We start from the raw sequence: 17872 nt of genomic DNA on the forward strand, positions 1-17872 counted from the left end.
TGCTGGAAATCTGAAATAACAACAGAAAATGCTGGAAATACACAGCAGGCCAGGCAGCATCCGTGGAGAGAGAAACAGAGTTAACGTTTCAGGTCTGGGACCCTTCATCAGAACTCTGTTTCTCTCTCCATGGATGCTGCCTGGCCTGCTGAGTATTTCCAGCATTTTCTGTTGTTATTTCATATATCTACTTTACATTTATCAGTGCAATATACTTCAATATTGATCTATACTAAAAATAATCTTTTGTTCACAGAGTGCAATTGAATCTCTGTTTGGAGCATCTATGACAGGCATAGCGTACTCACTGTTTGCAGGACAACCACTAACAATTCTAGGAAGCACAGGGCCAGTCTTGGTGTTTGAAAAGATACTGTTTAAGTTCTGCAAGTAAGTACCTCAACTGCTCAATTCCATTTTCCGCACAGATTGAGCAGTGTCTCCTGTAAAAACACCCTACTTTTCTAAAATTTCTGGTTTGTGAACAAATGGGTGTAATGCATGATGCATCCTTCTCATCTTACAGTTCAACAAAATACATAGTGCTAGTAGCTATAGTGTACGCAGTTGTATTTCCTCAGCTGTAACCTTTAAGAACTTGTGCATAGGCCAGATAGGGCAACCATTTAAATGGCTGGCTCTGTTTTAAGAACATAAGAATATAAGAAATAGGAGCAGGAGTAGGCCATTCGACCCTTCAAGCCTACTCCACCATTCAATAAGATCATAGCTGATCGTCTACCTCAAATCCACCTTCCCGCATTATCCCCATATCCCTTGATTCCCTTAATATCCAAAAATCTATCAATCTCTGTCTTGAATATACTCAATGACTGGACATCCACAGCCCTCTGGGGTAGAGAATTCCAAAGATTCACAACCCTTTGAAAGAATAAATTTCTCCTCATCTCAGTCCAAAATGGCCGACCCCTTATTCTGAGACTGTGACCCCTAGTTCTAGACTCCCCAGCCAGGGGAAACATCCTCTCAGCATCAACTTGTTAAGACCTGTAAGAATTTTATATGTTTCAGTGAGATCACATCTCACTCTTTATAAATTTTAGGGAATATAGGCCTAGTCTCCTCAATCTCTTCTCAGAGGACAATCCCCCCCCAATCCCAGGAATCAGTCTGGTGAACCTTTGTTGCACTCCCTCTAAGGCAAGTATATTCTTCCTTAGGTAAGGAGACCAAAGCTGTGCAAAGTACTTCAGGTGTGGTCTCACCAAGGCCCTATATAATTGCAGTAAGACTTCTTTACTCTTATACTCCAATCCTTTTGTAATAAAGGCTAACATACCATTTTCTTTCCTAATTGCTTGCTGTACCTGCATGTTAACTTTCAGTGATTCATGTACAAGGACATCCAGGTCCATCTGAATACTAACATTTCCCAATCTCTCACCATTTAAAAAATATTCTGCTTTTCTATTTTTCCTACCATAGTGGATAACTTCACATTTCTCCACATTATATTCCATCTGCCATGTTCTTGCCCACTCACTTAGCCTGTCTATATCCCTTTGCATCCTCCTCACAACTTGCTTTCCCACCTAACTTTGTATCATTAGCAAACTTGGATACATTACACTCGGTCCCCTCATCTAAGTCATTGATATAGATTGTAAATAGCTGAGGCCCGTGCACTGACCCTTACGGTACCCCACTAGTTACAGCCTGCTAACCCGAAAATGAACCGTTTATTCCTACTCTGTTTTCTGTCCGTTAACCAATTCTCAATCCATGCTAGTATATTACCCCCCATCCCATGAGCCCTAATTTTGTTCAATAATCTCTTGTGTGGCACTTTATCGAATGCTTTCTGACAATCCAAATACACTACATCCACTGGTTCCCCCTTATCCAGCCTGTAAGTTACAACCTCAAAAAACTCTAACAGATCTGTCAAATACGATTTCCCTTTCATAAATCCGTGCTGACTCTGCCCAATCCTATTATTATTTTCTAAATGCCCTGACACCACATCCCTAATAATAGATTCTAGCATTTTCCCTACTTTTTGCAGAAAATTAAAGTATAGGGGGAATTTATTTATGTGCAGGAACACAGCTGCAATGATGTTGTCAGTACGTAAATGCATTGCTTGGTGTGGTACTGAGCCATGCTGAGCAGGAATGTCTTGATCCATTTGTGACTATTGCCGATTTATAAACATAGAAGTTAACAGGACAGAAAATGCCATTTGGCCCAATATCTCTGTGCCAGCTCTTTGCTGAGTAATCCATTAAAAAAATCCCATTGCATTCCTCTTTCCCCATAACCCTGCATATTTATCGGCCTCAAATGTTTATCTACTCTTCTCTTAAAAGATGTGCAAGTCTCTGCCTCAACCACTCCCTGCGGCAAAACATTCCGGCCTAGAAATTCAGTATAGCCACTTTTGGGGCGCTAAAGTCGGGCGGCCGCTAAAGTTTGCGCCCGGCGCAAAGTCGCGCCACCTTCGCCGATATTCAGTCACATCGCCCCAAGAGGTTGCTGCTGCGCTAAAACAGGCGATGCACGACTATCTTTAGGCGCTAAGCCGGCAGTGCAGAGCGATACCCCCGAGGCCGGGCGCAGCGCCGGTGCGGCGAGTTGTTGATTGACGGCAGACACTCTGGTGCCGGTCAGCTCTTAAAGGGGGAGGGTGGATTTGTTTGCCTGCCACGCCCTGCACACTGCAGCCCTCAACCTAGGCCTGACCAGTTCAGCTTCATCTGCACAACGCCCAGGGCTATGGAAAAGGCCAGGGAGAGAGCGCAGCGCTTCAGCGACGGTGACCTGAGGCTGCTGGTTGGCAGAGTGGAGCGCAGGCGCCATGTTCTGTTCCCAGAAGGTGGCAAGAGGCCGCTGCCCAACGCCTACCGGAAAGCCTGGAGGGAGGTCTCAAACAGGGTGTCTTCCAACAGCGTGGTTGCCAGGACTCCTGTGCAATGCCGGAAGAAGTTCAACGACCTCACTCGGGTTGTCAGGGTGAGTACCCTTTCCAGTTTCCTCCTCATCCCTGCATGTGCACCTAACTTTATGGGCAAAGGGACCTGAAAGCCCTAATGGCCAGCCCTCATCCAGCAGCTATGGGACTGGCATGAAAATCACTTGCACATTCAGCACTTTACACACTGTACAAGCTATTCGACCATGGGAGGCATTGCAGACAAGATCAGGGCTTCACACTGTACAAGCTATTCGACCATGGGAGGCAGTGCAGACAAGATCAGGGCTTCACACTGTACTTAGAGGCCGTCCTTTCTCTTGCAGGCCAAGGTGGCGCACAACCGGCGGAAACGAACTGAGACCGGGGGAGGCCGTCCTGACGTCAAAGAGCTCTCCGACCTCGACCAGCGTGTGGCGTGCATTATGGCAGGCCGGCTGATTGGCCCCATCGCCAGTGGAGATGCTGACCCTGTTCTGGGCACCAATGGTAAGGGCATCACCTTTTTGACCTCTCTCGTTCCACTTGCGCCTCAGATCAGCATCCTTTGCCACTGTCCGACCAATGCAGTGAATGGCACCACTCATGCCTCCCTCGCTGCCGCCCTGTCCTCACTCTAAAGCTACTCTTGTGCCTTCCTGCTTTCAGATGGTGAATCGCCAGGTGAGGAGGCGGGCCCTCAAGCTGCCACTGTCAGCGCTTCCGAATTAGAGGAGGAGGAAGAGGAAGCCGGCCCATCAGTGCCACCCTCAGCCGCGCCAGCCCATGGCGATGAAGGGGACACGTCTTCCCTGGAGGGGAGCCGGGGGGAAGGGTCGGAGGAGAGTGAAGCTCCGGGGCCCAGCGGGCTGCAGCAACGCGGGAGGGGTGGGGAAGCTCGGCGGACTTCTCCCCAGAGGGTGAGTGCGGCCTCCAGTCCTGCAACGGTCAGCGCAGAGGAGGTGCGGCTCCTGGAGGAAATGGCCGTCCAGGCTGAGCGCAGGCACAATGAGCTCATGGCTGCAGTGGCAAGGATGCCTGACTCCATTGAGTCTTTGTCAAGGAGTGTGCAGCAATTTGGAGCAGCACAGGCCAGGAGTCTACAGGACTTCGCGGCAGCACAGGCGGCTTCGAGCCAAGTGCTCAGTCGTGCCGTCCATTCACTGGCTGTTGTCATGCGGACACAGACCAGGGCCACACGGGCACTAACTGCTGCTACCCTCGCTGGATCAGCCAGGCATCGCCAGGGCACCTGCCGCGCAGCAGCAGCCCAGCAGTCTGTTCTTCAGCTGTTTGCTGCGCATGCTGCAGTGCTGGCCCGTGCGAGTGCCAATGTATCAGGTGACCAGCGAGCACCTGCGATCTGCCAGGTTGGCACCATTCGTGCAGCCGACACTGCCACTCCGCCATTGCAGCTGCCACGAGCCGCTGGACAGACTGCTGCCGCCCAAGCAAAGTTGGAGCAGTCAGCAGCCGGCCCCTCCAGGGCCAGAGCTGGTGCAGGCCGACCCCCAAGGGCATCTGCCGTCTCGCCATCTCACCCTCAGCAGCCTTCCCCCAGCCTTGCTGCAGCCACTGGGCTCCCATTGAGGAGGAGCTGCAGGGCGGGCAGAGGTCAGGCAAGGATGCGAAAGGCATCGTCCTCGCAGGGCAAAAAGTAGAAGGTCTGCACAAATGGCTGGTGCTTTTTGTAACGCCGAGACTGGTGTAGTTGTGTTTTTGTAAGGCCGAGACTGGTGTCTTTCTTTGTTTTTGTAAGGCCGAGACCGGTGTCTTTCTTTGTTTTTGTAAGGCCGAGACTGGTGTCTTTCTTTGTTTTTGTAAGGCCGAGACTGGTGTCTTTCTTTGTTTTTGTAAGGCCGAGACTGTTAGTTTTGTGTTTTTGGAGGGGGCTTCTCCACATGAGGTTGTAATGTGGGAAGGGCAGAGGTTTGCAATAAATTAATGTTCTTAAATTACACTGTGCATGGTTTTTTTGTCAAGTCCTGGTTGCCCTGCTCGGCTGAGGGCTTGTGGAGCGGCTACATTCATCTGCTGACATTGGCACAAGCCATTCCCTGAGAGGGGGCCTAGAACCGACGTTCAATAAGCCGGCGACGGGCGGCCCTTGCACTTTCTGCCTCCCTCCTGTGCTGGTCCTCCTCCTCCTCCTCCTCCTCCTCAGGTGGTCCTCCAATCTCTGGTGGCAGTGGCTGAGTCCTGCGGATAGCCAGGTTGTGCAGCATGCAGCAAACGACCATGAAATGGGAGACTCGCTCCGGCGAATATTGTAGGGCTCCACCGGAATGATCCAGACAGCGGAACCGTTGCTTCAGGACGCCGATTGTTTGCTCGATGATGTTCCTGGTCGCTTGATGGCTATCGTTGTATCCCTCTTCAGCAGGGGTGCTGGGCGCACGGAGCGGGGTCATCAGCCAGGTACACAAAGGATAGCCTTTGTCCCCGATAAGCCATCCTCGTGGGTGAGGCTGGGCCTGGAACATGTCTGCCACAGAAGTCTGGCGCAGGATGAAGGCATCGTGGCTGCTGCCTGGAAAGCGGGCATTGACAGCTAGGATGAGCTGCCTGTGGTCACACACCAGCTGGACGTTGAGCGAATGGTAGCCCTTCCGGTTGCGGTAATCCTCGGCATTCTCCAGAGGTGCCCGCAAAGCCACATGCGTGCAGTCAATGGCGCCCTGCACCATGGGGAAGCCCGCGAATGCTGCAAAGCCCATTGCACGCTGTTGCTGCTTGACAAGGGCCATGGAGAAGGAGATGAACTGATGTCTCCTTTTGAAAAGGGCATTGGTCACCTGGCGGATGCAGCAATGCACGGCGAACTGGGAGATGTTGGAAATGTCCCCAGTAGCGGATTGGAAGGAGCTGGTGGCATAGAAGTTGAGAGCCACCGTCACCTTCACTGCCACCGACAGAGACGTCCTGCTCCTCAGCTGTGGCTGCAGATCACCGCCAAGCAGGTGGCAGATCTCTGTGACCACTTCCCTTCGGAATTGCAGCCTCCGAACACACTGCTCGTCAGACATGTTGAGATAGGAGAACTGCTGGCGGTATACCCTGGGTGGGTAAGGCCTCCTTTCCCGACGCCTGTTGCCCCCTCTCCGTCTAGCCGGGGCTGCCACTCTCTCACGGCGTCTGTGAGCCCTTTGGATGCAATGGAGAAAGCCAGCGTTTGCACCCATTGCAGCCCCCATAATATGTTAGCAAACAATGATATGTCAATGAGCCAAAGACAAGTGGAAAGCTGTGGCCTGAAGCCACAAGTACCTGTCCGAGTGTTGAGCCAAAGCAGAAAGCTCTCTACCTTGGTCTCTCTGCAAAGATCCGTCTCTCAAGAAGGAGTGCTGCGAAATGGCAGCCTTTTATAGTGCAGGAGGAGTGCCCTTTAATTTGCACCCCCCGCGCCCCGCATCGACTGAGCACCGTTCCACTCTACCAGTTGCTAGGGGTGCAAGGCGCACAATGGGGCGTCGCGACTGAATTTCCGGTTGGGGGCGCACAAAGGGCGTTGCACGAGGAAATGACGTCAGGATCTGCGCGCGCAGCTGAGCGCGCGCAAAGACTTTGCGCCGCTGCTAAATCGTGAGTGAAGTTGGGGAGAGGCGCAGATCGCGCTGCGCCCGGCCGCTAGCCGCCTAGCGCCCGACATCTACTCCTCCTAAGGCGCTACCGGCTGGCGCAACCAACTGAATTTCTAGGCCTCCATGTTTTAGCAATTCTCTGCGTAAAGAAATATCTCCTAACCTCTCATTCTCTTAGTTAGTTGATCATAGTTGAGGTGGCAGTGCTGATGCAACAGTTGATTTTAGTGTTAGGCTAGGAAGGGGACCTTCACCTGCACACTTCGGTACAAGTAGCAGATGACAGTGGTCATGGTGTATTCCATTAACATCCTATTAACTAACACCAGGGAGGTATTTTCCTTGTTGCAACATGTCCTGTAGTATGTGGCAGTTCTAGACACATCTGCAGTTGCCACACCTCTGCTCGCGTAGCCCAAAACAACTGACCTGAACAGACCCGACACCAAGCGGTGAGTCAGCCAATTTAGATAGTTAAAAGCTTATTAAAAGGTAGTTAAGAACCATTTTCCCATCTACTTACCATTTTACCAGGTTTTCAACGAGGTTCCCGGATGCGGCTATCACGTCAGGTAAGTATGTCGGGTTCTCAATGACTGTGGATTGCTGTAAATAGGTGAAAGTTGCAAAAGTGGTCTAAAACCTACCATTTCACAGCTGGTCACTTCCCAATCTTAGAAGCTGGAGCATTAATGATTTGGAACCCACTTTTGAGCTTTATGCACTTTTGAAGTGTTTGAAGTAATCTCTCTATCCACCGTCACCTCCTTGGAACAACCTATCTCAACATTGACAGATTACTTCTGTCATCTCAACCTCACTTGCCATCTATTCCATCAGCGTCGATGCCCTTGAAAAAATCTCACCTTGGTCCTCAGAATCCCAGCATGATCAGCCCCAACACCAGCATCACTGGGCACGCCAGCAGTACCAACATCCACACCAGCCTTCTCCGCAATCAACTGGTGCTGCACTGGACACAGGGCATCATGCCCCATGCACATTGCTGCCCGAGATGCCAGCAATGGCCTCACTATGTCCAGATTTGCTTCACTTAATGCTGTACACCCTGGCTGCCACATGATGCACCAGGTTGGCACCACCGCACACCGGCACTATAAAGCATCCCTACAATGTGCAAGCCATTCCTTTCACACTCATCATCATTGGGGGGGGGGGCGGGCAGGACGCTATGTCTCACCATTCACTGCAACTCATTAACACACTTTCATACAAATCTGTCCAAGAAGGCAAAGTCGTGACCATAAGGATTTCAATGCTTGACAACATATCAACAGAAAGTTTACATGACCATTGGCTAAAACACCCAAGTGCCTACCCTTGTGAGTTGTTAATTGTTATGATTGGACTAGGATGAGGGTGAGTGTGAGGGGTGGCTCGTGAGATGGGGAAGTGATAATGTAGATAGAGAGGGATGGATGGAGGTGCAAGGTAAGTTGGTGTGAGTAAGGATGTGCAGGAGTAGGGTAGGGAAGGAAGTGTGATGGGGAAGTGATGAGTGGTACAGGCGAATGAGGTTGAGTGTGGCTTTGCAGTAACATTTCATGATCTACTGTGATCATTGAAAGGTTTGCGCCACTGCAGCCAGGTCCTCCTGACAGCATCCCTGCTTGTGCCCTCCTGTGCAATGTGCATCCAGGCTGTGTTGGTGTCCTGGGGAGGTCTCTTCCGCCCATTGGAAGGGAAGAGAACCGCCCTGTGTGCTGTGACTCCCTCCATAAACATGGGCCGGGAAACGCGCTGGGCGGGCTTAACTAGCCCCATTGAGGTAAGTTCATTTTAGGCAGTGGGATGGAGCCAGCAGTGGGGCCGCAACCCGCCACCAACATCGCCTGCACCGGACCTGCCGAGGTGAGCAAAATCCCGTCCAAGGATTTTTTTCCAGTCAAACTGCAGGCAAAGGTTTTCCCACCATTTGCCCTTTATCATCTGACCCTGGCAAGCATTTCTCCACCAGAGGGCCCCTGCTGCTATTCCAGGCATTTTTACTTTAAATGATCATTTGAGCTATCTGTTAATCATAATAATCAAACTGTTATTTTGTCACCTTATGGGGTATGCAGTCAATGTTTAATGTAGTTTTGTTGTTTCATAACCATGTCTGGTAGTCCAAAATACTGCACATTGTTAATCTTCATGGGATCCTACGCAGGGCTATTTTCTGTGGGTTGAGCTTGGTGATAATTGTCTAAAAGATTGGTGTGAAGCCAATCTTGGAATGAGCCAGTAACAGGCCGCAGTTTTATTGTGAAGCCAAAATAATTTCTGCATCTTTTATTGAGCGACCACCTTTAATGACCTCTGGCTAAGTCACTCACCGCCCATTTGTATCTGAAAATTGCAAACGGGGTACTAGAAATGATACTGGATCCCAATTTGCATAAGCAAGCAGCCTTTTGCCTGAAGCAGGCAGGTGTGCTGCTCTCCTATTAACAGGCCTGCCTGAAAATTGTATCATGTGAGTCTTGGGCATCCATTGGCCGCCAAGGTGCCTTCCCATGATTTTGAACTGCTGGCTAATCATTTTTCAGGCAAATTGCTGCTGACCACTTTGTGATTGTGAGGATGAGGCCAGTACATGTGGCTTATGTTTGAGGATAAAATCTACTCAAACGATGATCATTGTAGAGGGTAAGATTTGTTCAGCAGTATATACTGAGAAAATATTGCATGGAATTTTCTTAAATAAATTAAAAATTAACTGGACAATTCTATCACCAGTTCTGTACTGTTGCTTGATCAAACTAAAAGTTGAGTTGTGAAGGTAAATAATTTAAAGACAAATATTTCTGTATTAAGTAAGGAAGACATAATTTGATTGGTGATATTGCTCAACGTAGTTTTTTAAAATGTTTAAAAAAATGCAAGATGTTTAAAATATAATACGACACTATGTTTGTGACCAACATTTATCTGAATTGAATGGTTAACTGAACTTGTTGGATTCTGAGCAGACATATCAGCAGAACTGCTAATTTAGAGATTAAAGCTGCCCTCCATGACCCATATGACAGATGCAAGTTACTGCATTTAGCCACGTTTACAATCAGGCATGTGACTGAAAAATCAAGGATATTTTTAAATATTTTACAATTAAGAATAAAGAGAATATCAAATAGTATTTAAAGTTTTGATTGTTAAATTATATGTAGATTTTGCAGGATGTATGTCTGTTAATATCATCTATCAATTGTTACAATTTTTATTTATTACAGAGATTATGGCTTATCCTATCTTTCTCTGAGAACGTGTATTGGACTTTGGACAGCTTTTCTCTGCATGGTTCTCGTTGCTACGGACGCAAGTTCGTTGGTCTGCAACATCACCCGGTTCACAGAGGAAGCATTTGCTTCCCTTATTTGCATTATATTTATCTATGAGGCATTAGAAAAGCTGTATCACCTTGGTGAGACATATCCTATCAATATGTACAATCGCCTGGAACAGCTGACCCACTATTCGTAAGTATTTTTACCATTCCGTCTTAACACTTCAAGTATTAGTCACAGTATTATGTTAGACATGTGGAATACTAATGTATTCAGCATTGTAAGGATGAAGCTTTTAATTCCCATCCGTGTTGTGTAAATCCTTTCACCAACAAAAAAAAGTAAGTTTCAACCAAAAGTATTAACCTAAGATTTTGATTTGCAGAGTTATCTTAGTTTTAACTTGAAATATAAATTGTCAATGCTGAGCAGCATTTGTAAACAAAATTAATGTAATTTAATGTAATTTTAACAAGCAGGAAAATACTTATTAATTAATGGGAACACACAACTTTCAGAGCTAACCTATCAAAAATAATGGTTCATTTTTGGATTTGTGATTGTGAAGCTACATTGGGAAGCTTATTTACCATAATGTGTCAACCCACACTATTTAGATTTATTGCTTCTTAATATCGTACTGACAGTAACTAATGTCATCTAAAGGAAAGTCAATTTAAATAATTAAATAATTAAAAGTTATCACTCAACAAGCAGAAATCAGCTTAATTAAAGTAGATTCCATAAAGGATAGAAAGTGGTAACTAAAGTAAATAGTACTATGCTGACCACATTTCACTGTATGTTCCAATGAAGGAAGTTTACTGATGCCAATTCAGGGGGCAAGGCAAACTGTGAGAAAGAATGCAGGAGATTGCAGCAGACTATAGTAGGTTAGTGGAGTGGGCAAAAAGGTGGCAGATGCAGTTCTATGCAGACAAATGGGAAGTACTATATTTTGGGAAAAGAAAACTGGGTAAGAAAATTTGGGTAGGGATGTTCTGTGTAGACAGTTAACTGACACCTTCTAATGGCTGGCCAAAGTGAGCATTGGCACAGACCGTGGAGTGGATCATGTGCCTCCTTTATTAGCAGCAGAGACCTGAGTCAAAGTACATCTAATGTAAAAAGATGTGAGGATAAATTACATTTGTAGGAATACTAATAATTGGTGAAAGGGTTAATCCCAAACTGCATGTAAAATTAAAGCTGCAGTGTCCTGTTTTGCATGCAGATCTTTTATTGTGTGAAATGAGTGGATCTCATCCTCATTTTGCTATTAAAATGTGAACAATGATGTTAAGTTCTTAGTAAAATTACAGAATACAGTGCTATTCATATTTACATGGGGTAGCAAACTTTTGATGACTCCCACTTGCAGCTGACATCATGACTCTTCCGTACTGTAGAAAATTTTGTGAAGTTGTTTTCGGACTTGTTATTCGGAACTAGAAAGCGATTGACCCAAATCAATTCAATTTATTCCTCCATATATCTTTTCTCCAGCATTTGTAGCGTACACTCATTTTCTCTGTCTCAGTCTTTTAATCTTTCTGTTTTTTATACAAACACTTTTTTTATACAGAGTACAAATAGAAAACGGTAAAGAAGTTTTTATAGGGTTACAGATAAGTAATTTTTGTCAAAAATTACTCTTCCATTAATATTTTACTTAGTAAAAATGTCCTATGGAGTACCTAACAGTTTTTTTCCCACAATTTTGAAAGTCATTTGACAGACCAGGACCTTTTCCTTCAATGCCTCTAAAATCCATGCTCATTGCCCCTCCTGTGTCTGTAAGATTCCCTTCACATGTTTTTAGAATCCTACACTCTCAGGATCTCTGAGTAATACTCATTTTCATTATGTCTTGTAGCTTTCTCCTTATAACTTCTTCTATCTCTCTCTCAATCTTCCATGGTTTTCCCAATCTCCAAGATCCCAAACCCACCCTGTGATATTTCTTTACAATTGGTCTGATTTCCATGTACATACTGAGTCTGGCTTCTTCCAATTTCTCCTCCAATTCATCTGCCTCCAATTCTCCTTCCCCACCCCCACCTTTCTCCATCCTATCTAGCCCACTCCACATGTACTTTTGTGCAGCCATGTAGAATAGAGCAGTAATCACACTTGGCAGCAGAGAATCCCTTGGGAGGCTGGGGAACTGACGCACAGAGAATCAAGCCTGTGTGCTTAACACAGTTGAGTATCCATAGTATCAGCTTATTTGCTAAGGCCAGGAGAAAAGACAGCCTAATAAAATGGCCAGTTCCCTTCTTCTTGTGGTCCCAGATTCTGCTCTAAAATGGAACAATATAGCAGAAGAATAGGTGGAAAAATCAGGTGGTGCATATGCTCTAAACTCTATTTTCCTCCCCTGACCTGGCCAGGAAGACTGCCAGCCACCCAGTCACCCTCCTGCCACATGTAAATGCCAGCAGGCAGAGGTGGCCTTAGCATGTTGTCCCATTTCCCTGACTTCTGCCGCTGACCTTGCCAACTCCAGGGACTTGCAGTAGAGGTATAACAGTTGTCCCTGGGGCAGAAATGGAAGGCCCGATCTTGCCCTATTTGGAAGGAGAGGGTCCAGTAGAGGACACCGCTCCCTCTCCTCTGGCCTCAAAACCTTATCTGAGTTAAGCTTTGGCTTAGACTGAGGCCTGACATTAAATTTGTTATCATATCTTCGGGGCTCTTCGGCCCTTTAAATTCAGCTTCCTTTTCTCTTGCTGCATCTTCCTCTGCTGACATTGGCAGGCTCTCTCTTAGTGCCGGTAATGCAGCCGGGAGCCTGCCCTGCAGAGTAAATGAGACTCAAAGGAAAATACGGCTAGGGTCTTGGCAGGATCAGAGCAAGAAATCACGCTCTGATCCTCCTAGGGCAGATTCAGGAAAATCCACCCCATTATCTCCCAAAATTGGGAAGGCCTTTATTTGCAGCACATAGGTAGTTATATGTGGAAGCTTGAGCAAGAGCAGGTGTCATGACTGGCAGGGAATTAGCCATGATATTGGGCTCAGATGTTTCCTATGAAGGAGTGGGTAGTTGGTTGGAATTCCTACCTTTAATAGCTGAACATTCCATCCTCCTCTTGGGTTTTCCACTTATTGAACATTCTATTTGTGAAGTCTCTTGGAACGCAGCAGCTGGTGAAAGTGATGGAAATGTACGTCTGGGATTAGCTCACAAGTTAACAGCATCACTAATCCAGAGCCAGAAGTGGCTTGAGATTGGATGACACTGAACAATGTTTCCATTAGCATTACTCTTCCAGCTTGAGTATTTTGCTGTTTTTAAAGAAATCGTATTCTCCACTATTTGGTTTACATCATGCATTATCAAGAGAGTTGACAAGCAACCTACTGTCTGCTTCTTAGTAATGTTACTCTGGAAGCCAGCTAACGTTTGAAAGTGGCAGGTGTTCACTCATCTGTTTTGCCCACTTCTGAGGAAGAGCTTTGCCTATCCTCAGTATGCCCTGTAATGTGTTGGAGATCAAGGGGTCGATTTTAACTCAGCCGTGAGGCGGGCTTTGAGGCGTGTGGGGGGTTAAAATCGCAAAAACTGGGGGTCGGGCCCCCCCCCTGCCTGGTTCCCAACACCTAGCCATTTTAACCCAGGCTCTTCCTCCTGGACAGTGGGGATGGGGGCTTTCGATGGTCCTGTGGGGGAGTAAAGGAAAGAGTTAGAGATGTGAGGTCAAGGTTACATGCACATTGCATATTGCAGATGATCATAGGTCCATTTGTTACAGCTTCAGAATCATTATCAGCGGCTCATGCAATGTCAATGAGAGAGATGGAAAACTATTCTGTCACCAGCTTGCTGTGATGCGCCCGTCTGTCCGTCCCCCACTTGCGCCTCATCCTCCAGTCCTACGATCTCCAGGACCGCCTCCTCCCAGGGGATGAGGTGGGCTACTGATGGTGGCCCTCCTCCTGTCCTCGCTCGTTCTCTTTTATTGTGAGCTCTCTTTTCCTGCAATGAGGGAGACAAGTGGAGTTTGAGTGAGAATGAAGGAGCGAGTGTAGAGAATCCATAGCATAGATGCTTAGAAGGAGACAAAGATGGAGTGAGGTGGCAAGACCAAGGGCCCTCCCTGTGTGCTGTCAGTTGTTTTCATAGCATCAGAGTGATAGGGAGTGTGAGGGCTGCATAGTCGAATAGTTAGGTGAATGTGAGCATAGAGAGAGAGGGAATGGGTAAGGGTGCCTGGATGTCAGTGTCAAGTGGGATGTGGAGGAAGAGATTGCTAAAGCTGAGTGCTGGTGAGGAGAGGCAGTGGAGATCAGGTTGAGAGTGATGGGAACTTCATACTCACTTTTCCAGTGTGCTGAAGGTCATAAAATCTCTTCCTGCACTGTATCCAGGTTCTGCGGGTAGCCGATAAGGAGTTGACCTCCTCTGCCACTTGCAGCCACGCAGCCTTTGTCTGCTGGGGAGGCATCTTCCTCCCTGATGAAGGGAAGAGCACCTCCTTGTGAGCTCTTGCTCCCTCCACTAAAGCCTGCAGGGCAACGTCATCAAAAAGGGGTGCAGACCTCGGTCTTTCTCTTGCCATTCTGCTTCCAGCTCAGTGTATCAGCAAATGCCAAAAGGTTGGCAGCCTGCAGAAGAAGCAAGGCTTGTTGCAGACCCTCAATGCAGCAGCAATAATGACGTCATATTATGCGACTTTCTGACTGGAAATACTCAATTGCCAAGGGTTCCCACACGTTGGAAATCAATTGTCCAATTTAGTTAAAATTGCATCAATCTCACAGACCCATTTAGATTCGTGTGGGAAACACTAAATTCGGGGAACCCGACAATTCCCCGCACCTGAGTTAAAATTGACCCCCAAATGTATGTGTGGGATATTATGGACATACACCCGTATCCTAACACTCCATGCACAATTCACTAGCATATAAATGAGCTGTACAACTTGGCAATGCCTTTGTATTTGCTTCTAATCTGTTACTTTTGCCTTTATTACTTATCACACTGACTCATTTTGTCCATGGGATTTCTTTGAATCAGGAGTGTTACCTGTTACTGTAATATGAATCAAATTTAGAGCTAGTTTCTCCATCTTGGATTTTGCTGCAGCTGGTTGGTCTCCTTTCTCTGCTTAGCTGAGCTGTAGATATTGCTGCTTTCATGAGCCACTGCTGTTGGGTGCATAGTTAGCCAGTATCACTTGGGTAAAGAAAGGACACATTTATTGAAGTACACTTAAAAGTAGGAGACTGACAGGTCACTCAGGAATAAAAACAGAAAATGCTGGAAATACTCAGCAGGTCAGGCAGCATCTGTAGAGAGAGAAACAGAGTTAACGTTTCAGGTCGATGACCTTTCATCAGAACTACACCTTATTTAGCAAAACCTCTCATTGACCCTTAATTAACTGAACATGATTTGTGTCGAAGTGATTGAAAGGACAGCGTTTGTCAACAAAATAGAAATGACAAAGTGCTGAATTAGTAAAAAAATTGAATCAAAGCATCATTATATACAGAAATTGGTGAGTACATTTAACTGATGTTATTATTGAAATATTGATATAGGGCATTGCAGCATTAATCTTTGGTGAAACCTTAATATGTATTAATAGTCATAAAATGCTAGAAAGGCAGTCTTGACTTTTAGGTTGGGTCAGTTACTGACTACGTCTCTAGTAAAAATGAAGATAATCATGTTGGTTTTGTAACATTTATGTGAATTATAAAATTAATCTAATTTGGCTGTTGCTAAATATATACATTTATTACAGATGCATTTGTCTAGAACCACAAAACCCTAGCAATAAAACTTTGCAGTACTGGAATGACCACAATATCACAGCAAAAGAAATTCCATGGGGAAATATGACTCTGTCTGTAAGTTTGAATTGAAGCTACCTATGTCAAATGTAATGGTGTATGAGAACATTCTGTGAAGACAGAAGGCAGATGAAGCTTTGGATGACTGTGTTTCTGCTAAATATATTGGACCAAAAATTGCGGTTAGAGGTGTAGCTCCGGAGTACGCCTCCGACCCGCGAAAGAATTACGCATCTACCTACTGGCAGCGAGGCTGCAAAAACTTGCGGTCTGAGGATGCGAGGAGGAGGGCAGAGTAATGGCCCATGGATCCCAGAGATGCAGGCGGTGCGGAAGTGTACCTAGGATCACATGGGCCTGGTCCACCAATCACAAAGCAGAATTCCATTTTAATCATTTCCGAAGGGAATCCTGTAATGAGATGTAATGGAATCTTGAAATTTGATCTAACTACAATTTACAGAATTGAAATTTAATTCGCAAGTAGCTTTATTCCACCAACCTCACTAAAAATGGAATTTTTTGATAATTTTGGACATCATTTAAACTCTAATCCGGGCCAATATTTGCAGAAACTCATTTGATTCAGTGTATGTGCATAATTTACGATATGAAAATGTTTCAATCATGCCTGAAAAATCCCCTTACGCTGATGCAAACAGGCCCTGCATCTGTTTGCATCAACCGTAACATTTCCGCATGCAATTTCTGGCCAGTTGGTGGGCGAATAGCCCAACTCTGCACCAGCAATTGCTTTTTCATGGCCCGCGTAGATGGCCTGTCAACGTGTACCTTGACAGACCGCAAGGTCCGATTTCGTGCATGCGCAAACGCATGCGGAAATCCCGAACTTGCGATGGACTTCAAAGGAGGTAGTACGCCGCCATACCAAAAGCAAAATCTGGGCCATTATTTTTAACACAGGAAAACTGTGTATATTAAAACGTAAAAATGTAAAATGTTCTGTCAATGTGAAAATTCTAATATAAAGCATTCAGGGTAATTAGTTTAATGGCATAAAATTATGTAAATTTTAGTGTGTAAGTAACCTGCTCTTGCCAGCTTCTCACACTGCAAATACAAGGGAATGATTTGTACTCTAGTGTGACTTGTAATAGGAAACAACTTCTCTGTGGTAGTTACAGTGTGGCCACTGAGATTTCTTTTGGCTATTGTGTTTTTTTTTGTGTTTTGAAATCAGGTCACATTATATAGAATTTGTGGTAATAATGCGATGCTTTCCTGCCTATTTTAACATGACTAGTTACGGTACTACACACTTGCTAACTTCTGGCATCTTGTTAAGGTCACTGCCATGCTGCTACTATGCTTTGTTCCCAAATTTGCTCTAAGATTCTGATGTGGTTTTGTAAGCGAATGATTCTGTGAATCTGTCTCTGCAATGAACTTTCACACTCTGGAATTCCCTCCCGAAACCTCTCTGCCTCTCCACCTCCCTTGCCTCCTTTAATACTCTCCTTAAAACCCACCTCTTTGACCAAGATTTTGACCAGCTCTCCAAATATTTCCTCCTTTGACTTGGCATCCATTTTTTCTTTCACTTCTATGAAGCACCTGGGATGTTTTTCTGCAATAAAGATGCTACATAAATGAAAGTTATTGTTGTTGTTGTTGTTGAAGATGGCTTTTGCACTGCCACCTGTTCTGCTGAGATAACCCCTCACCTGACTACCCACATTGCTGCTGTGTTGGCAAGTCCTTCTTCTACATAATAAAACCAATAGAAATGTTTCTGAAGGGTAGCCAAGCTTTAGAAATGTCATGGATCATGTTGTGGCAAAGCCACCAAGGGACTCCTGTATAACTGCCTTTAACAGCGTGCTACAGCACCTAGGTTTGTTTACTGTACGTAAATAGCCAGTTCTGGGTAGGTCCCAGAACCGGCGCGATGACGTCATCACGTTGGTCACGTGACGTCCCGAACGGCGGGAAACGTGATGACGTCATGACGTCAGACTGGGAGGTTCCCAGTTCAGAGCTCGTGAAGCCAGCATTAAGAAAAGACCTGTTGATTGTTTCTCCTGCATGCCATTGTTTGTTCTCTAGTTTACATTAAACTTCATTTTATTATCGGACTGACTCGACCTCAGTACTTCAGTTAGGGATCTGTCGATTCCTACATTGGTGACCCCGAAGCTTCGTGGACGATATTCGCGGAGGACGCGCAGAACAAAACGATGGATGTTAACGCAGCGACCTTGAAGCTCCCTCAATTTTGGCAACAACAGGCGGCCTCCTGGTTCGTCCAAGCGGAGGCTCAG

The 17872-nt window shown here is 45.9% G+C and overlaps 1 protein-coding gene across 3 annotated transcripts in view; it reads left to right on the forward strand.

Annotated features, from left to right (window-relative positions):
- Positions 1-17872, forward strand: part of LOC147120450 (sodium-driven chloride bicarbonate exchanger-like) — a 424151-nt gene that overhangs the window by 312201 nt on the left and 94078 nt on the right. For all 3 annotated transcript variants that reach the window (XM_085986414.1, XM_085986415.1, XM_085986416.1), the window contains 3 exons: positions 257-390; positions 9729-9974; positions 15542-15647. In XM_085986414.1, coding sequence (XP_085842540.1) covers positions 257-390; positions 9729-9974; positions 15542-15647 — 486 coding nt within the window. The remainder of the gene's footprint in view (positions 1-256; positions 391-9728; positions 9975-15541; positions 15648-17872) is intronic.

This window comes from Somniosus microcephalus, chromosome 4 (assembly GCF_052327205.1).
Source record: "Somniosus microcephalus isolate GS21.2 chromosome 4, FLI_Smic_1.0, whole genome shotgun sequence".
Lineage (NCBI taxonomy): Eukaryota > Metazoa > Chordata > Chondrichthyes > Squaliformes > Somniosidae > Somniosus > Somniosus microcephalus.